Genomic DNA, 21982 nt, shown 5'->3' with positions numbered 1-21982 from the left:
GCAGGCCTCTTCTCATTAGTGGATCATGAAATTATTTTGGTAGATTGCCAACAGCATTTTTTTTTTTTTTTAAATAATAGGTGTGAATAGAAAATACCAGAGTACATTAACTTGTAGTTAATATATTCTTTCATAAAACTTTTATTTTCAGTATGTGTGCATGGGTCCTGAGTCACAGAGTAAAATGTATTTCTTACCAAGGGTCTTAGTGAAAAATGTTTGAAAGTCACAGGAGTAGAGATTGAGACACCATCTTTGAATTGTAGACTTCACCACAACTAGTTCCTCATGACCAGATCATGTGTCTCGGTCAGAGATATATGAAGATAGATGATAACTGTCACAGAACATATCCAGCATTCTTTGCTTTTTAGATCCCAGCTGCAGAGTGTAAGGTTAAGGGCAGATTTGTGTAATTCCTATTAACGATAGATTCTAATATACCAATACATTATATAATCTCAATTTACTGTAGATAATAATATGTGTTATATTAATAGAATGATATTTTTAAAAACTATGAATAGAATAAAATGCAGATTTTTAAAGGTGTGTTTGGTTTTTTAAAAAATTTTTTATTGTTATGTTAATCCCCATACATTACATCATTAGTTTTAGATGTAGTGTTCCGTGATTCATTGTTTGTGCATAACACCCAGTGCTCCATGCAGAACGTGCCCTCCTCAATACCCACCACCAGGCTAACCCATCCTCCCACCCCCCTCCCCTCTAGAACCCTCAGTTTGTTTCTCAGAGTCCATCGTCTCTCATGGTTCATCTACCCCTCCGATTTCCCCCCCCTAAGGTGTGTTTGTTTTTAATTGGCTAGGAGCCCTGATTTCTTACTTAGGCCTATGATCTATCATTTTATTTATTTTTAAAGATTTTATTTATTTATTTATTTGAGAGAGAGAGAGCACGAGCAGGGGGAGGAGCAGAGGGAGAAGCACACTCCCCACTGAGCAGGGGAGCCAGACGCGAGGCTTGATTCCAGGACCCGGAGATCATGACCTGAGCCAAAGGCAGACACTTAACCAACTGAGCCACCCAGGCACCCCTGTAATCTATCATTTTACATACTTTAAGTCATCATTTTACAATTTGAGGGAATTCTGCTAAATATTTACATTTATAAAACTATAATATCTTTTGATTATTTTTGGTAACTTACTGGCTTGAAGACAACTTGCTCACTTGTTGAACTTACTGTAAAATAGTTATATGGTAGTATCAGTTTTTTATTTTTAGAAAATGTAAGTCATGGGGTGCCTGGGTGGCTCAGTCGTTAAGCATCTGCCTTCGGCTCAGGTCATGATCCCGGGGTCCTGGGATCGAGCCCCGTATCTGGCTCCCTGCTCTGCGGGAGGCCTGCTTCTTCCTCTCCCACTTTCCCTGCTTATGTTCCCTCTCTCGCTGTGTCTCTCTGTCAAATAAATAAATAAAATCTTTAAAAAAAAAAAAAGAAAATGTAAGTCATAATATTGGAAGACATGGAACCTTCATATTTTTATAGAGTCAAAATAGCACTGTCTAGTCATGAAGCAAAATGATTATTTTCTGGTCCCTTCAGTCAGCAAATCAGTAGTTAAGCTATTCTAGGTACTGGGAAAGCAAATGGTTGTGTTTATGGTATGAGGGGTTTAAACTTTTGTTGAAGACTTAAATGATTACTACCCTTTTTAAAATACCAACTTAGTATTTGACAGATGTGAATGTTAGCAATTGGACATCCATCATTAACATGTTTGGGTTTTTTTAATATAGAAAGGATGTAACATATAGATTCTTTCATACTGTGAAAAGCTACAAAAACAATGAAGATATTCTTTATGTATATTTGGAAGAGGGCAAGAAGTGAGATATTCCTTGTTTGTTTCTCTAAACTAAGCAAATACATATTTTCATGTTGTCATTTTATCCTATTTCTTAGAGTTAGAAATAAGAAGACGGGAGGACGAGTACAGATTTACAAGTAAGTGACCTCTCCTCAGGTCTTCCTCTGTAATAATTCTTCCTTTTGAGATTTAACTCAGTGAAGTATGTCAGCAGTAGTAATGGTATACACGTATTTGCTCATGTATTACCAAGAAAGATACTGTATGTTATATGAACATGTTTATGATACATGGTATATATATAACTTTGGAACAGATTTTCATAGCTAATTTGTGTAGTTTGTATATGTTGGGTTACTTCAGATATTTGATTTTATCTTTTCTGTTGTGATATTTCTTTCTTTCTTTTTTTTTTTTTTTATAGATTTTATTTATTTATTTGACAGAGAGAGACACAGCAAGAGAGGGAACACAAGCAGGGGGAGTGGGAGAGGGAGAAGCAGGCTTCCTGTGGAGCAGGGAGCCTGACGCGGGGCTCGATCCCAGGACGCTGGGATCATGACATGAGCCGAAGGCAGACGCCCAACGACTGAGCCACCCAGGCGCCCCCTGTTGTGATATTTCTTAAAGCGTAATGCAGAGAAATAAAATATGTATAGTTTTTCTCTATAAATATAGATCTGCATGCATATTAACAGGAATTATATTTTTTTTTTTTTTAAATCTGTAGCTTGCGGGTGCCTGGGTGGCTCAGTTGGTTAAGCGACTGCCTTCGGCTCAGGTCATGATCCTGGAGTCCCTGGATCGAGTCCCGCATCGGGCTCCCTGCTCGGCAGGGAGTCTGCTTCTCCCTCTGACCCTCCCCCCTCTCATGTGCTCGCTCTCTCTCATTCTCTCTCTCTCAAATAAATAAAATCTTTAAAAAACAAAAAAAAAATCTGTAGCTTGCTATTTTATCTTTTTTCCCCTATACAATTAGTGGCCTGCTTATATGTGACAGAAATTTTTGGAGAGGTAGGTTAGGTTATCTTTTAGCTTCCCTTTATCCGAAACACTTTTTTTTTTGGTGTTTATGAAACTTGGTATAGCCTTGCAAATTATGAATAAGCCCCAACTCACTGTTTCCAGCCTTGGATTGCCCCTATAAGCATCAGATGATCTGATGGGAGGGTGTGGAAGGACCTGATATCCTAAGGATTGTGTCCATTCTGATGTCTTGCATCCATTCCCATTATGTAGTTGTTGCACAGATGGTAAAGGTTCATAAAAAGATTCACACCGCCTTTAGTTTCAGTAATTAAATAAATGAATTACTGAATAAATAATTCAGTAATTAAAATAAATTCAGTAATTAAAATAACGAACAGATAATAGATAAACCCCAGTGAACACTTCTCACTTATAAGTTTGGTACTTTCACATTTGCCTTTGAACCAAGATACATTATTTTTTAAATTAAATAATTAATTTAGAGAGCGCAAATGACCCAGGGAGAGGGGCAGAAGGAGAGGGAGAGAGAATTTCCACACCTAGCACAGCCTGATGAGGGGGTCGATCTCATGACCCTGAGATCATGACCTGAGCCAAAATCAAGAGTCAGACACTTGACTGAGCCACCTAGCTGCCCCTGAACCAAGATATATTATATAGCTATTATTTGAAGTATACTATATACGCAGGATGAGCCATGAGAACATGACTAGTTTACCAATTCTGGCATGAGAGCTATTACATGTAATAAAATTGTATTATCTCTAGTTACACTTAAATTTTATGGAAATAATGATTATATCATGCATGGTAGAGGGGCGCCTGGCTGGCTTAGTCGGTTAAGCATCTGCCTTCAGCTCAGGTCATGATCTGGGATTGAGCCCCACGTCAGGCTCCCTGCTCAGTGGGGAGTCTGCTTCTCCCTCTGCCCCTCACCCTGCTCTCACGCCCTCTCTCTCGCTCTCTCAAACAAATAAAATCTTTAGATACAATGCAGTAGAATTAGATTATATATAAGAATATAAGATCTAGGGACGCCTGGGTGGCTCAGTTGGTTGAGCGTCTGCCTTCGGCTGAGGTCGTGATCCCAGGGTCCTGGGATCGAGTCCCACATCAGGCTCCTTGCTCAGCAGGGGGCCTGCTCCTTCCTCTGTCTCCTACTCCCCCTGGTTGTGCTTTCTCTGTCTCTGACAAATTAATAAAATCTTTAAAAAAAATAATATAAGATCTAAATAAACCCATGTATAATTTATATTTTCTAATCCAAAAATATAATCAGTTGTGCTGTCAATACTATATTCAAGGGGTGCCTGGGTGGCGCAGTCAGTTAAGTATCTGACTTCAGCTCAGGTCATGATCTCAGGGTCCTGAGATCAAGCCCTGCATTGGGCTCCCTGCTCAGCGGAGAGCCTGCTTCTCCCTCTCCCTCTGTCTCTCCCCCTACTTAGCTCTCTCTCTCAATCTCTCAAATAAAGAACATCCTTTAAAAAATACTATATTCATAAATTTGGACAGATAGCTAGTGAAACTAGTATGAATTAGTAAAGAAAAATCTATAGTGAATATTTTGAAAGATATATATGTAGTGATTTAATGTAACTTAAATGGTAACAGATAACACTTATTAGGTAAAACCAATTTGTAATTATATATATTGATTGACTTAAAGTAATATTTTGAAAGCTTAAATAGAATTTATTTTCATGTATAGTTTCATCTTGTCCTATGTGGGGTTTTAGATTCTAAAGTTAGGGCATTAGGCCAAAATGATGCAAAATCGAAATATTCTTTAAAGTTTCTTTTAGAAATCACATGTCAGAGATCAACGTACTATACTCTCAGACTGGTGGGTTTTTTTTCCCATCATTGGACCATGTTTTTCTTCAGTTGAGCACCACATGAAACAACTGGCTTGCATTTGGGCTATGTTATATAAATACTTAAACATTAGGGAAATAGCAATACTGATAGCAAATTCTTTTATAACATTTATAAAACTCTGCCAAGCACAGTTCTAAGTGTTTTACATATTTTAACTGATTTAATCTTCTTAAAACCTGTGAGACAGAAACTATTATTTTCACACCCATTTTATAGATAAGAAAACAAAGTGCAGAAATTTTAAGTAATTTGTCCAGGGACACATGGCTGATGAGCTCCGTGCAACTAACCATACACTAGTCTGCTCACTCATTATAGAGAGCTGCTCATGCATTGAGAGAGATGCAGAAACAGACTGAAAGGACAGGTGAGTTAGCTCAAGTTTACTCTGGAGCATATTTTCATGAAATGGAATGACAGGGACGCCTGGGTGGTTCAGTCAGTTAAGTGTCTGCCTTCGGCTCAGGTCATGATCCCAAGGTCCTGGGATCAAGTCCTTCATCAGGGCTCTTTGCTCAGCACCGAGCCTGCTTCTCCCTCTGTCCCTCCCCCAACTTGTGCGCGCTCTCTCTCTCTCTCTGATAAATAAATAAAATCTTAAAAAAAAAGAAATGGAATGACAAACATGTACTATTTAAATTATTCCTCTTTTTGTTTTTTTTTTCCAATGGTTTTTATTTATTTGACAGAGAGAGTACAACCAGGGGGAATGACAGAGGGAGATGGAGAAGCAGGCCCCTGGCTGAGCGGGGAGCCCCATGCGGGGCTTGATCCTGTGACCCCAGGATCATGACCCGAGTGGAAGGCAGACAGTTAATCCACTGAGCCACCCAGGTGCCCATAAATTATTCCTCTTTTTAAAATTTAAATTAGGGGCGCTTGGGTGGCTCAATCGATGGGCGTCTGCCTTCGGCTCAGGTCATGATCCCAGGGTCCTGGGATCGAGCCCCACATCAGGCTCCCTGCTCTGCGGGAAGCCTGCTTCTCCCTCTCCCACTCCCCCTGCTTGTGTTCCCTCTCTCGCTGCGTCTCTCTCTGTCAAATAAATAAATAAAATCTTAAAAAATAAAATAAAATTTAAATTAAATTGGGGTGCCTGGGTGGCTCAGTTGGTTAAGCAACTGCCTTTGGCTCAGGTCATGATCCTGGGGTCCTGGGATCGAGCCACGCATCAGGCTCCCTGATCAGCGAGGGGGTGTGTGTGGGGGGTTTCTATTTCTCTCTCTCCCCCTGCCTCTCACCCCACTTGTGTGCGCACATGCGTGCTCTCTCTCTCTCAAATAAAATCTTTAAAAATTTTTAACTTAAATCATCGCTTAAGTTAAATACATTTATTCTGTGACTCCACTCTAGTTAATATGCTTCTTGCGATTTTGTTCCAATTAGTCACCTAAATAATTTTTCCCATTGGGCCAGCCTACACTCAAGCCTAAGCCCCATCCTATATTGTCACAATTTCTAACTAGATTTTGCTGAAAAAAAGGAAATTTTCGTTTACTAGGGACAACTAACTAAACTTGTGTAGGAGACAGCATTTTTTTCCCTGATGTGGATCAAAATGAGGCACAGCATTGTGAATTATTCAGTAATAATTAACCCTCAGATATAGCACAATTTAAATTAAAATGTTAATTGAGTTCCTATTTCTTAAAAAAAAAAGATTTATTTATTTATTTATTTGAGAGAGAGAACAAGAATGAGAGGGAGAGAGAATCTGAAACAGACTCCCTACTGAGTGCAGAGCCCCATGCGTGGCTCAACTGCAAGATCATTACCTAAGCCAAAACCAAGAGTCTGGCATTTTACTGACTGAGCCACCCAGGCACCCCTTCAGTGCCTAATTTATAACTAGAATAACTGTTTACTTGAACTGTGACCCTAAGATAATTGAAAGTGCCAGCCAGATGGAATAGGACCATAATAATAGTTTTATCTGCTGAACATCTATCTTTTGGTTTGATTAAAATAGTAATGCATTGAGAAGTACTGGTAGTCTTTTTTTTTTTTTTTTTAAGTTTTTTTTGAGGGAGAGGGCAAGCATGTACGTGAGTTGGGGGGGGGGCAGAGGGGAAGAGTATCCTCAAGCAGACTCCCCGCTGAGCGCAGAACCTGAGGTGGGGGGGCGATGCCAGGACCCTGAGATGATGACCTGAGCTGAAATCAAGAGTTGGCCGCTCAACCGTCTGAGCCACCCAGGTGCCCCGGAAGTACTGATATTCTTAACCCATTTATTAGAAACAAACTAAAAATAAATCCAGAAAACATAAATAGGATAAGAACACAGATACCTCAAATGCTGAAAACCAGGAGCAATATGGATTTACGCATCTGGATAATTGAAAAGACTATTGGAATTCTTTGCTTCAGCTGAGAGAGTGAGAACAAAGTTTTGTTTTTAGGCACCCAGTTGATACAATAATAGTTCACCAGCAGTATCATTCCCATCTAGCTAAGCACTGTGTCCCTAATAAAGGGACTGAAAAGAGCCATTTGGGATCCTATAAAATCAAAAATTTCAAATAGCGCCAAGGAGTCTTACCATATTTGGTTTCTCTGGTAGACTCACAGAATCATTTTTAGATGTGAAAGAGACTGTAGACGTCATAGGTCTTGATATTTTCACTTAATAAGTAAGGAAGCAGGCCCAGTAAAGTTAAGCGATTTGCCATGGTGACAGTGACAGAAAAAGACTAGAACCCAGGTTCTCTATTTCTCCGTTCTAGTCTTGGTTCTGTTACTGTGTTTAGTGTTTTTCCCTTTCCCTATAGTCCTGCTTCATTTGTACTGAAAAAATCTATATGCATTTGTTTGTCTTTTAAGGTGTCTCCAAATCAATTGCATTTTATTCTTCTACCTTCCACCGTGTGTTTGCAATTGATAGGACAGGTATTACTGGCATTTTATAGGTTAGGAAACAGAAACAAAGTTTCTATGACTTGCCCAAGATCATACAGCTATTTAGACACAATGGAAAGACCAGAGCTAAAGCTTTGTTACACCTAGCACTGTTCTCTTTTCCTTATACTGCCTTCCCTTAAGTGAAAGGGCATTCCTCATACAGATTTACATAAATGAGGAGGGTGAAAAGAATCCATTTACTTTGCTTGAGGTTCCCTGAAAAATCGTATGTTGTACATTTGTTACTAGATAATTTGAAGTTTTCTTTTTAGGTAAGACAGAATGTCAAAATATTTAAGTTTTTCTAAATATGTGATTAGTCTTAGATTTAGGGTTCTATTGGCATTTTTTCAAGTAAAATCAAATGAAGCTCTAATAATTTCTTTGGCATTCTTTCAGAATTGCTTCAGATCGCCGGAATTAGTCCACATGGTAATGCTTTAGGAGCATCAATGCAGCAACAGGTAAATCAACAAATACCTCAGGAAAAACGAGGAGGTGAAGTGTTGGATTCTTCCCATGATGACATAAAACTTGAAAAGAGTAATATTTTGCTGCTTGGACCAACTGGGTCAGGTAAATAACTTCCTGAAAAAATTACTCATTTAAAAAAAAAAATAGAAGATAAATGGTTCTGTAACCTCTGTCTTGTGATTGGGGGATTCTGGCTCTTGAGAAGAAGATCTAAGGCCAATCTTAGGGATACATTAGCAGTATTTCTGCATAGGCTTCAAGCTGAATTTGAGGAGTTGATATTGCCCTTTAGGTCAATCCCTAACATCTTTTTTTTTTTTTTTTTAAGATTTATTTATTTTAGGGAGAGTGCATGCATGTGCATATGAACAGGGGGAGGGGCAGAGGGAGAGGAAGAAGAGTACTCAAGAAAACTCCTTACTGAGTGCAGGACCTGACGTGGTTTTGATCCAGATCCCAGGACCCTGAGATCATGACCCGAGCCAAAATCAAGAGTCAGAAGCCCAACTGACTGAGCCACCCAGGCGCCCCCAATCCCTAACTTCTTAATGGGAGTAATAAGAATAACATACCATTAAAACTAAATAATAGTAAAGATGTACAAATAATTTTTTATTATATACTAGTTTTAGTTTATTTTACATTTTTGTAGACAAATTGTATATCAACATATTTTTAGTAAACTTTTAGTTGCTGTTTCTATTTGTAGGTAAAACTCTGCTGGCACAAACTCTAGCTAAATGCCTTGATGTCCCTTTTGCTATCTGTGACTGTACAACTTTGACTCAGGCTGGATATGTAGGTGAAGATATTGAATCTGTGATTGCCAAACTGCTCCAAGATGCCAATTACAATGTAGAAAAAGCACAACAAGGTATGTTTTCAGTACAGCTTGTCTATCCCCAGATGTAGTCTATTGGAGAAGCAGTCTAATATTAAGAAATACTATAATTCTTGTGTCAAGGAGTAAAATTCTGTAATTGTATAATGATAGCTATGTTAAACATTTTCTAGCATACTAAGGGCCACAAAGTTTGCTTTGCCCTATTGTTGTAAGATGGCTACTAGGGTGAAAACAGGCCACATTACTATTCCATTAGATCCTTAATGCTATCATTGTTTTTCCTTTCTGACTCCCCTCTAGACTCCTAATCCTGGGGTGGGGTAGGAGAGGGGGCAAGGACAAGGGTGGGAGAGTGCAGGATGAATCTAGAAACAGATTAGCAATGACCTCCAGGATGTCATAGATTCTGCATTTCTCCTCTCCCCACCTATCGTCTGTCCTTGTTTACATGAAGAGCTTGACAGCTGCCTGTCCAAATCCTTTAAGACAAGAGTATATAGATGGGAAAGAGTAAACTAAAGTTTTGCTAGTACCAGCACTGCATACACCTCATGCTTCCCACCTATGCCTCTATCTCAGCTTCCTAGAACAAAGAACCTGAAAACATTAGTGGGGTAGGTTAACTAACGTCAGAGAGAATTGGTTATCATACCCAAGTGATACTCTATAAAATGGATTATAAAACATTTACACTAAATTAGGAATGGGAGAGACAGCAGTGTATTTTTATGAAATTAAGCTTTGTATATGTTAAGTGTGAAAGATTGAATAACCTTGCTCTCTAGCTACCTAGTCTTTTAAAACTGAGGTTATCTTCTGTATATCTTTTTCATATTATAAATAGAATCCTCCTTAAATTATAGGAATTGTCTTTCTGGATGAAGTAGATAAGATTGGCAGTGTGCCAGGCATTCATCAGTTACGGGATGTAGGTGGAGAAGGCGTTCAGCAAGTAAGCAGTTGAATATTTTGTTCAAGCCCACTAAAAGGAAGGGAACACATCAACCTCCCAAATATTGTACGTTTGGTTTCACATTCAATTAGATTCTGTTTTGTTTATTTCTCCCACCCCAAACTCCACATACCATTTTAAAGTAGTTCAGATCCTAAGAGAAAGCTGTTGGTGATTTTAAGTACCAAATTACCTTTCTTAGGAAATTAAAAATATTTGAAAGGATAGAAAAAAATGAAATTTGATTTTTGTTGATTTTATTCTTTTGAGGCCCAGTTAAACATTTCTAGAAGACCCTTGAGAGTTCTGGTTCTAACTAGACATAAATGAAGTATGTACATGTATCTTATTCTTTTCACTTAGATAATAGGATAAAATAGATAAAATCGTGTTTCATTCTATGTAGAATGATAATTGAAGTCTTAATGCTCTATTGGCCAACTTGACTTTTTATTGGTAACGAATTATGATATAAAATACAGGATAAGGAAAATTGCTTTCGTTTAATTTTGACCAAGACATAGAGAGGTCACACTTATAAAATGTGCTAGGTAATTTTTTTATAAAAGCATCTCAAAATATAGGTAGTCTCAAAGTTTATCAACTATTCAAATTTTGAATGTTCCCACCATGGTTGGCTACCATCTTACAGAGTCATAATTCTGTCTTTAGGTCAGAATTATGTCTTTACCATCAAAAGCAACCTTTCACATTGACTATTTCCAGAGTGCATCAGGAATCTGTAACTATTCCAAATAAATTTACAAATTATTAATATGGTAGTGCATTAGAATTTCATGTTAGTTGTAGAAATGTGGGAGTTTTCTTTAATTACGCTCATTGACTATACCACACATTTTTTTCCCCTTTGAATCCCATTTTCTAAAGTATAATAAATAATACACTTACACAATGATGCTATAAATCATTTGTTCTTCATTTAGGGGTTATTAAAACTACTAGAAGGCACGATAGTTAATGTTCCAGAAAAGAATTCCCGCAAGTTACGTGGAGAAACAGTACAAGTTGATACAACAAACATCCTGTTTGTTGCCTCTGGTGCTTTCAATGGCTTAGACAGAATCATCAGCAGGAGGAAAAATGAAAAGGTGAGTTTTTCTGAAGTGTTACAGAGTAGAGCACATTTGAAGTTATAGAGGATGGTTGGTCAGTTTCTGTTCTCATACCTGCTGGCTCCCAGTTGTGGATTTTTAAGAGTTAGGTTTTCTTAGAGCATACCAGAAATATATTCCTAGGTTTTGTCTTTTTTTTTTTTAATTTCAGAGTAGTAAATTGAAAGATTTCTAAAGATCATCTATTTAAAGGGCATTTTTAAAGTGTAACTTGATTATTTCGGTTTTATATTTATGTGAGGAGTTCTTTTATAATTTGAGGTAGCTGCATCACATCAGTAAAATTTCTATTCAGGCCTTTTGCCCAATTCACCAGATCCTTATAAAGAGCTAGTCTTATCGTAGATCACCTCAGACAATCACAAAACAAGGGGACCAGTTTGGGGGTTGGGGTAGGGTTGTGATTCCACTTAGTTTTATAGATTTTTTTTAAACATTCTTGATTTTAACTTAAATAGCCTTGATTTTAACTGGAACTTACTTCTTCATATCTGCAAGGTACATGCCCAGTACCTATTTGTTGATTACAATAAAATGTAATGTCAGCACAGTGTCAAGAAGCCCAAAACACACCAGTATTTTCCATGTTTTTGTGTTTTACATAATAGCCACAAATGATTTCTTTTATATAACATAATATTCTATCTAAAAAAATATAGATCAACTCTGCTACATTGTTTGCTTTAAGTCTCCTTGGCTTTGTACCCACTAGATTAAATAGCAGTTTATTATCAGTAAAAAAATAATACTGCTAATGGGATGGTTGCCTGTGGTAGTTCCTTTGGATAGCCTATATGAGAAAACACTTTTGTACGAATACTGACTGGGCCATATAATGCTGTTACTCCTTAGTACCAGGCCTTACTCAGCATGGATAAAGTTAGATTTTAATTTTTCATATTAGTTCATTTATGTTATTCTTGCTTTTGAAATTTTGCATGAATTAGCCTAACAAATCAGAAAGAAGAAATTATTTCTTTGTATGTGAGAGAGAGTGGGGGGAGGGAGGTAACTTTATATTCAAAATTCTGGGGGCACCTGGCTGGCTCAGTTCTAGAGCGTGCAACTTTTAATCTTGGGATCAAGAGTTTGAGCTCCACATTGGGTGTAAAATTTACTTAAAGAAATTCTGTAACCAAAGACAAGGACCATGTTCTGATACTTACTTAAAATTACTGCTTCCAAAAAGAATTTGAAGCTAGGAACATGTAGAAAAAAACAGTTAAAAGTAACGTCAAAAAAGAGATCAGAAACATGTAGAAGGCAGGTTTAGGTCCTAGGTCATTTGAACTTCTTAATGAAAAGTAGGGAGAAATCATGGGCTCTAGTATTACCTGAAAGGGGAAGCGTATGAGGTCTTTAGGAGAGACATTAAAAAAGAGTTTGTCATGTAGATCTTTATGGAAAAGAGACAGAGAGATACGAGAGTCTTCAACAGTGATTTTATAGAGGATTAAATATATCCATGTGGCTGTTGTTTTTATCAGCCCTTGTTGGAAGCCAGGGGTACAATATTAAATAATACACCTATGTTCCAACCATATCAGACTGCTTGCACTCCTAAGTTTTATTCCTCTTGCCTTTGCTCATGCCCTCCCCTACTTCAGTCCAGTTGGCAAATCTATGTTCATCTTTTAAGACTTGGTGAAGCTTTCTTGATCACCTCCTACCCTCCCTCCCCAGTATGTGCCTCTTTCCCTCCTTTCTCCTGCTACAATTTCCTGGACGGTTGTCCTTCATTGCACCTATGATACTTTAATTCCTTCATGGGTTCTCACTCTAAATAAGCTCCCTTAGGGTAATGGCTGTCTTCAGGTTTGTGTTTCCAGTGTTTTATAATAATGCTTTGTAAATGTTTATATATATTACATAAAATAAATATACTTTTAATTATATATGCTTATATATATAATAAATGCTTACTAATGTTTAAATTATTGAATGGAAGGTATTTTTCTTCCTGATACACTATTCATGTATACAGCTTAGAGAAACAGAGGGATGAATTTTTAACTTAGACTATTTTCTTACATACCATGAGCTTCTCTTTTCAACAGAAGCTGTATGACATACCACAATTAAACTTTCTGACAATTGCCTGGAGTATAGTTCTTTTATACTGACTGAAGCAAGAGCCATACACCTTAGATACCCAGCCTTTTTTTTTTTTTAAACAATGGGTATGTGTGTGTGTGTGTGTGTGTGTGCGTGCTTAAAGATTTTATTTTATTTTTTAAGTAATCTTAAAATTTAAGTAACTTAAAATTTTAAGTAATCTCTACATCCAGAACTCACAACCCCGAGATCAAAAGTCACATGCTCCACCAACTGACCCAGTCAGGCTCCCCGATACCCAGACTTTTGCAGCAAAGTTAGCCTTCTTGTTTAATGTCATTCTTATATGTTTTTTATAAAATTAGAATTATTCTAACTCATAGGTTGACATGTGCAACCTCAAATGATTTTAATAGAATGCTTAGCAGTGACTTAAGACACTTGTGCATAATTTCCTTATAAGGCACCTTGTTGCATAGGCACTGCTACTATTTACAATGTTAGAAAATTAATTTTGGTTACAAAATAATTACTGGTCTCCATTTTAACAGTTCTTACACATTTTAGGACCCACACTAGTCTAGAGGTCTCTGAAAAACCCTACAGCATCATCATTGAGTTCTAAGGGACCTCCCTTCATAGTTTTTACCCATCTACTTTTTTTTTTTCACTGTTCAAAATTTATTTGGTATTTTAGTTGGTATGACACTTAGGATAGTTGGTTGCATTGTCTTTTTACATTATATGGCCATGTACACTATATTCTGACATATATGGTACACAAAATAAAGGTCCTTCCGAACAGTTACGCACTGTACGTGCAATACTGAATTTATACATTGGATCCCAGGACGTGACTGACCGGAAAAGATGGACTAGGCATGTCAGATGTTGGGGGAAGGAACCCGAAGTGACAGAACACACAGTAAACACACGACCGCAGCTCTGCAGTCCTGGCAGTGGTGCCTCTGAGACGGTGGGGCTAACTTACATTAACCACTTTAGGGCTACAAAGACAGGTAGCATCCAGCATGAGGATACAGCTGCAGGGTTTGGTGAACCATTCCGATTTGGAACTTTAGGAAACGGATGTTTTTTCTTAGGCCATTTTAATATTACTTGAGTAACAGATCAGATAATAAGGACAATATACACAACCTCCAACTAAAATCCTGTTGTAGTCTAGACAGTGAAGTGGTACATTAGAAAACTTTAAAACTGCAGCTCCTTTTGGATCCCCCAAAGTGTATCTGCACTCTTCTTCAAACGGGCCTCCTCCTCAGGAGTCTGAGTCACCTTCACAACATCTGAAATTCCATTCGGTCCCGAGATGCAAGGAACACTAAGGAAGACATCATCTTTAATTCCACAGAGACCCTTAATCATGGTAGAAATTGGATGCACCCGCCTAAGATTCTATCTACTTTTACTAGAATTCATTCTTTGAGAGTTGGTTATTAAATGGTGGTTTAGTTCTCAATTCTAAAGGCAGATAGACCTGAATTCAAATCCTGACTTTACCACTTACAGCAAGGAGAACTTGGTCAAGGTACTTAACCTTTCAAAGGTCATTTTCTTCATTTGTAAAATATGAATGACAATAGAACTTTCATCTATTGCAAAGGTCACATGAGACATGTATGCAAAGTACTTAATACAATGCAACTTCTTTCTACTATTTTTAATATTTGTCTTTTCTTGGTAGTATCTTGGATTTGGAACACCATCTAATCTGGGAAAAGGCAGAAGGGCAGCAGCTGCTGCAGACCTTGCCAACCGAAGTGGAGAATCAAATACTCACCAAGACATTGAAGAAAAAGATCGATTATTACGTCATGTAGAAGCCAGAGATCTCATTGAATTTGGCATGATTCCTGAGTTTGTGGGACGGTTGCCTGTGGTAGTTCCTTTGCATAGCCTTGATGAGAAAACACTTGTACAGATACTGACTGAGCCACGTAATGCTGTTATTCCTCAGTACCAGGCCTTATTCAGCATGGATAAGGTTAGATTTTTATTTTTCATACTTCATTTGTGGGTTTTTGCTATTGAAACTCTGCATAAATTAGCTTAACAAAAAGCAAAAACAATCCTGCTTATTTGGAATACCAGCCTATTCCTCACTAAATGTGGAACTAGGAATCAGGGAAGGCAGATTGTGTTACACTAGACATTTAGGAGTTGGCTTTATTTTTTTCCTAATTAAAATCGTCATTGAAGTTAAGCCCAAGGATATATGTAGAGGGAAATTAAGCCAGCAGCCTACTCTCAACCCCTTAAGTCGGACACTTAAGGGGTTGTCCTTTCAGCCTTAAAATTTTAAATGCTTTTGTTGCAGCATACTGTGTATACTTTTATATACTTTTGTCTTAAGTTCTCTCACCTTCCACACCTACTTCTCTGTAGTCAGACATCCAATCCCACAAGCACACACATCTGGTCATATAGCTTAGGTTTTGGGTTTTATGAACTTAGTGTCTCTAAATATTAGTTTCCTTCTCTTCATTCTGCTACCACTACCTCAAGCTCCTTTATCATTCTTTACCTTGACCCATGCTTTTGGCTCCTAAAAGGTCTCCCTGTCTCAAGTCTATTTCTGACCACCACCACCAAAATACCATTGTCTTCCATTTTACTTCCAGAATGGATCATTTTTATATTGTTGAACATAGTGCCCAGAAAATAGATTTTAAGTTCTTAATAAATATCTAGTGAAGGAATAAACACAAAGCTAGTTACTCCTCTCAAATCCTTCATTGGTCCCCTTGCTTTGTTTAATGCCCCCACATTGGTGCTCCCTTAGCACCATTGTGCATACACTGCTGTAAATGCTAGTGTGCTAATTTGTCACCACCCAGTAGACTTAAGTTCCTTGAGGGCAAAGATGGTAATTCCTCATTCCATCTCTAGTATATACACACACGTAAGGGCCCAATAAGTGTTGAATAAAGTCCTAGAAAGTCCATGTTAATCTAGAAAACCTCTTCAAGGACTAATGACAAACTTGTGATTCAAAATCACAATGAGAACTGTTACTTCTCATAGGCTAATTGACATAAACAAGTGCTTGAAGGCAAGGCTGTAAAGCACCATGAGAGATAATTACCTTACTTAAATTTTACATTTTCTGGAAGTAGAAATTAAATTTGCTTAATACCAAGATCTTGTGAAGTCTGATGTTCCAAAGTATGTTGACTTTTTTTTTAGTATGTTAATAAAGTATCAATAATTTGAACTCTATTTTGGAATTTGTGATAATTTAGATTTGTCTAAAGTTTTGCCTTTGTTCTTTAGGATCAGAGGGTTAGTAACACTCTTTAAAATGAGTGATGAGTGTTTTCAAGGAAGAAAGTGATGGCCAAAAAATGCTTTAGTCTGTAAGGGGATAGATTGAGTCAAGACATGAAGATCCTGTGTTTCTAAGTATTAATGAATCAGTGTACTTAATCTGCTTGAACTTATTTCTTTACCTGTAAAGTTAGGGCATTTGTCCCTTTTTGTTCTACAAAGACTAGGAATGATGGTAGGTAGTAACAGTTAATAGATCAAATGCTGTATGGTTATATTAGGAAACTATAATCAGGTATTATCTAAGTTCTCATTTCTTTTTATGTATTTGTAGTGTGAACTGAATGTTACTGAGGATGCTTTGAAAGCTATAGCCAGATTGGCACTAGAACGAAAAACAGGTGCACGAGGTCTTCGGTCCATAATGGTAAGTTGGTGTTATTATACAAAAACTAGATTATTTTCTTGCTCTTGATTTTGCAAATATTAAGCCTCCATGTTATTTCTTTGGAAGTATATCCAGAGAACTGGCCTGGTATTGTTTCTTGTGATTTTTTTTTTCCTCCATAGATTATGTTTTTCTTTATTATAAAAAAGGAACTGTAAAGTGTTTGCAACAGGGGCACCTGCGTGGCTCAGTCAGTTAAGCATCTGACTCTGGATTTTGGCTCACGTCATGATTTCAGGTTTCCTGCTTAAGATTTTCTCTTTCCCTCTCCCTCCCCGCCTCCTCTCTCTCTCCTCCAATAAGTAAGTAAGTAAGCTTTTGCAACAAAGGACATAATACCATTAAAGAAATAGAGAAAATCAGGATTCTGGGAAGGAGAATTTAGAAAATTTTACTCAGGCCTTTTGACTAACCTCTCCAGAGCACTGTCTCAGAGCCATTGAAATCCTCATTCTTGTCTGTTTGAAATTAAATTGCAGATATCATATTTTTTACCCTTAAATTCTTCACTATGATATGAACTCACTATTCTTTCTTTCTTCTTTTCTTCCCAGAGTGTGAGCGGCGGGGAGGGGCAGAGGGAGAGAAAATTTTTTTTTTTTAAGATTTTATTTACTTGACAGAGAGAGATATAGCAAGAGAGGGAACACAAGCAGGGGGAGTGGGTGAGGGAGAGGCAAGCTTCCTGTGGAGCAGGGAGCCTGATGCAGGGCTCGATCCCAGGACCCTGGGACCATGACCTGAGCCGAAGGCAGACGCTTAACAACTGAGCCACCCAGGCACCCCAACGGAGAGAGATTCTTAAGCAGGCCCCACACCCCGAGTGGAGCCCCTGCAGGGCTCAATCTCATGACTGAGATCATGACCTGAGCTGAAATCAAGAGTTGGACACTTAACTGAGCCACCCAGGCACCCTGTGAACTCCCTGTTTTTTGTTCTGTTAGAAATTCTAGAGACCCAGCCTATTTTCAGCCATCACCTGCTTTCTTCTTTATAGTGTTCTCTCCCCTACTTTCCAGGTCTGACTGTACAGTGGGTTACTATTTTCCTTTGTGCTCCCAAAGCAAGCACATGTTCCTATTCTCTTTTAAGGATTTCATTGCTAATTATTAATTCTCATCTCAGTAGGACTTTTTGGTTGGAACTACACATTTATCACAGTTTGAGATTATACTCTCTAATGAAGTCCTGGACTTCAGGTGTTACTGATTAAGGACAGATTTATAAGCATGAAAACTACAAGAATAGGTCATATAGTTAACATTTTGAAAGACATTTTATATACTCCCAGTATTTTCCTTAAGATCTGCAGCCCTGTTGAAACAAATGCTTATTTGAAGTCATAGTTCAAAATTGAAGAGTTTGGTAGAGATGGCTTAGGATTAAATCATTTTCAAAGTACGGATTACCATTTGACCTCTTTGGTAATAGAATATGCCAAGAATTCTGAGTAACACCGGAATCCAGAAGTATAGTCTTATGTGTGCATGGTGGCCTAAGTAGACAGAGCTACAGATAAATAGCTTTCCCTTATAGATTGAATTCCCTCTGAATTTAGTTAGCAGCTGCTTTAATATGAAGACTATGAGAGCTTTTTATATTGATTTTTTTCAACATTCAGTTCCTGGTACAAAATTAGGGATTCAGTAGTATTTGTTGAGTTAATGAATTCGATTGGTGGCCTATAGAATGTATTTTGTATTAACTGCAGTTTTCCATATAATTCATTACTTTTTATCTCTTTAGGAAAAGCTGTTACTAGAACCAATGTTTGAAGTTCCTAATTCTGATATTGTATGTGTGGAGGTTGACAAAGAAGTAGTAGAAGGGAAAAAGGAACCAGGATATATCCGGTAAAGTATATTGTCAAGGTTGAACAAATCTAAAACTTAAGATCAGCTCTTTATTGCTATGGTTTATTGGTCTGTTAAAAATTGCATAAGCATCCTTATATTCATAAGAGTGCAGTAATCTCATAAATTTTCTGTAGAAAAAATACTCTAATTTTGATTTATAAAATAATAGTATTTTGTGAGTCTTTGAAAATTGATCTTCTAAATCAGCCTTCCCCTAAGGAAGAAGTATCAAAAGAGACATAGAAGTCATCCAAATGAAGAGATTTAAATGAACTTTGCTGCTAATTCTGTCATTTATGAATGACTTGTTTCATATCTTTCACAAAAGTTTCTCTCGGTTGTATCATGTCAGTTGACAGATTGACACATCTTTCACTGCTTCATTTATTTATCCCAGGGGTCAGCAGAGTTTCTTGTGAGGGGCTAGATGAATATTTGAGGGCCTCGCAGTCTGTATTGCAGCTCCTCACCACTGCCCTCAGAGCACAATAGCAGCCGTAGATAATCGTAAATGAGTGAGCATGCCAGTGTTCCATTAAATCGTTATTTAAAAAAACAGGTGATGGGCTTTATTTGACCTGCAGGCTATAGTTTACTGACCCCTGATCTTTTCAATGAATATTTATTATACAGCACTTGACATTAGTGTTACATACCAGAAATTAAATTTCTGTTTTAACTAAGTCACAAGGTATGTTATGTTTTATGTTTGCTTATCTTCTGAGATAACGTAGGAGGTAGTTGATTGGTTATTCAGAGACTTAATCTTTTATTGGCTAATGACAATATATGAAAAAATTGTAGTGTTCTGATCATAATTTTGGCTAACTTGAGTCAAGTCAGATTTGGTCAGAAGCTATTGACTTCTTTACTACAGGTATATGCTAAATGTCAAGCATTTGAGTTTAAATAATAGATTCTACCTTTTTGGCGGAAAAAATGATTTTTTAAGACTTCGCAGTTGAAGCCTTGTCAATTTATTTCAGTAATAAATTTGTTAAGGAAAATATTGGGAAAATTACTCAAAATTTCTTAAATTTTCTCAAAATTTCTCAAAAACTCTTAGTTATGCGATCTCAGTGTTTCTTGTATTTCACCACTAAGCAATGTGAGTATTAAAGTGCTCTTAATATTTTCATTTTTAGTGTGTTTTTTCTAGCTAGATGGATTAATTTATCATTTTGAATCTAGAAATCATGTTTACCCCTAATTTTTATTAAAAAAAAAACCAAAACCTAATGGCTTTTTATGATAGGGCTCCAACGAAAGAATCCTCTGAAGAAGAGTATGACTCTGGAGTTGAAGAAGAAGGATGGCCTCGCCAGGCAGATGCAGCAAACAGCTAAACTGTCAGACTTCTGTCCTGTATATAAAACTTTTCCTTCTTTTGTTTATGATCGTAACTGTTTCTGCAGTCTGACATTAAAAGCATTGGATCTCTCTTGGATATCATACATGGTCAAAAGCCTTTAGGATGTAAAAATCAGATCATGTATATTATGTAACATCACATTGATTTATACAGAGGACATTATGTGGACTTTAATGATACAGTGTTCAGAGATAAAATGTACATTATTTTGGTTCAGTTTTTTAAAAATATGCTTTAACAAAATTCTTAGGAGTTCCTTTAAGCAATGCAAGTGTTGCAATAACTGGATTTTACAATAATGTTACTCTACAAATGGGAAAATAAATTCTTTAAAATTAAAATCGGGATACCATTTTTTAGTTTAACCTTTTTCTACCCATATCTGTTACCTGAAAATATTGGAATTTTATTCATCTTAAAAATTGGAATATGTGGGTCTCCAAGTAGTTAAAAATTTCATGGAAAAAGTACCCTGAAGAACCATATTTTGCTGATTTATTTAGCTGTGTTCCTAGTCTTATCTGCTAATGCATGATATCAACTTCCCAATTGATACTATAGAAAAGGCCATTCCCTTGCTGATTTGTCTGATTTATTTTCCATCCTTGATCCATTTTAGTACGATGAGTACGGCAGATGGAATTGACGTCTGCCTTAAATCTTCAGGAAAAGATCATCTAATTCTAAAAGTAGCATGCAGCATCATAGTAATGGCCATGTGCTAAACTACCCTGCACTTACCTAAAGTGCTGAGCTAGTTTTATTTTGGTTTTTTTGGTGCTGGATATCTGTCTAATTCCTTGGTGTTGTAGAACATTGAAGAAAATCTATGCTTTGCTCTCAGCAGAAATGAATGTGTTCACACTAAAATTTAAGTTACTAACCTCCATTATAAAACAAAACTAAACAGTAGGGGAAATTTGGAGGGGCTTAACAATGAAAGTTATTTCATTTGATTTTATAAATATTAAAGTATTTGGGTGCCTTTTAAGCTTAATGATGATACAAGTTTCTGTACTGTGTGTTCAGTTCAACCTCATTTGAAATTGTTTAAATCGAAGTACATTTAAATACTTGTTTCCGTTATTTGGTTTATAGACTCTTGAGTTTTCCTTTTACCCCCTTTTTCTTAGGAAAAGAACTTTAAGCTATTAGCAAATTCTAAATCCTATTGATGAAAAATTGGGCTTTCTATGATATAATAAGAGATGTGAGATATCTATTTATGGCTGGGTAGGACCAGAAATGCACTTCTGCTGAGTGATTAAGCCTGGTTGCTATAAAATGGAACAGAAGCAGGTATCCTTTTTAGTCTCTATTAATGGTTACAGTTCTTTTCAGGAAGTCTTTCATATTATAACTCTTCATTATCTTTCTCTTATAGCATCATCGTTTTCCTTTTTGTAGAGTGAAAATTGGAGTAGCTACTAAATATATTAAGGGTAATCCTCCAGAAATGGACTGGGAGACATTTTAGTCACAACAACTTACATTTGGTTTTGGAAGTTGTTAACAAAGCCTAATTGATGTTTTTAAATCAAACAGAGTATAACTACAATTTGTATCTTGAAACTTATGTTTTGGCATTTGAATAAAACAAAAGTACTAAATGAAAGCCAGTGTGGTGGTATATCCATATGCAGTGCCATTTTTAAAAGGATACAGTTATGGGCGCCTGGGTGGCTCAGTTGGTTAAGCGACTGCCTTCGGCTCAGGTCATGATCCTGGAGTCCCTGGATCGAGTCCTGCATCGGGCTTCCTGCTCGGCGGGGAGTCTGCTTCTCCCTCTGACCCTCCTCCCTCTCATGCTCTCTGTCTCTCATTCTCCCTCTCTCAAATAAATAAATAAAATCTTTAAAAATAAAATAAAATAAAAGGATACAGTTATCATGAGCTGCTTTGTTCTACTGATTGGTTAATCCTTGGCACTTTCATATATCTCTAATAAATGCTACT

At 37.0% G+C, this 21982-nt stretch overlaps 1 protein-coding gene across 1 annotated transcript in view; it reads left to right on the top strand.

Annotated features, from left to right (window-relative positions):
* CLPX (caseinolytic mitochondrial matrix peptidase chaperone subunit X) overlaps positions 1 to 21745 on the top strand; it is a 44313-nt gene extending 22568 nt beyond the window's left edge. Inside the window, exons 6-14 of the mRNA XM_021693701.1 lie at positions 1931 to 1972; positions 8004 to 8180; positions 8788 to 8952; positions 9786 to 9874; positions 10819 to 10983; positions 14768 to 15067; positions 16685 to 16777; positions 18545 to 18651; positions 19910 to 21745. Coding sequence (XP_021549376.1) covers positions 1931 to 1972; positions 8004 to 8180; positions 8788 to 8952; positions 9786 to 9874; positions 10819 to 10983; positions 14768 to 15067; positions 16685 to 16777; positions 18545 to 18651; positions 19910 to 20000 — 1229 coding nt within the window. The 3' untranslated portion in view covers positions 20001 to 21745. The remainder of the gene's footprint in view (positions 1 to 1930; positions 1973 to 8003; positions 8181 to 8787; positions 8953 to 9785; positions 9875 to 10818; positions 10984 to 14767; positions 15068 to 16684; positions 16778 to 18544; positions 18652 to 19909) is intronic.
* The last annotated feature ends 237 nt before the right edge of the window (positions 21746 to 21982 follow it).

Source organism: Neomonachus schauinslandi, chromosome 9 (assembly GCF_002201575.2).
Source record: "Neomonachus schauinslandi chromosome 9, ASM220157v2, whole genome shotgun sequence".
Lineage (NCBI taxonomy): Eukaryota > Metazoa > Chordata > Mammalia > Carnivora > Phocidae > Neomonachus > Neomonachus schauinslandi.
This window is presented reverse-complemented; position numbering and strand designations above follow the sequence as displayed.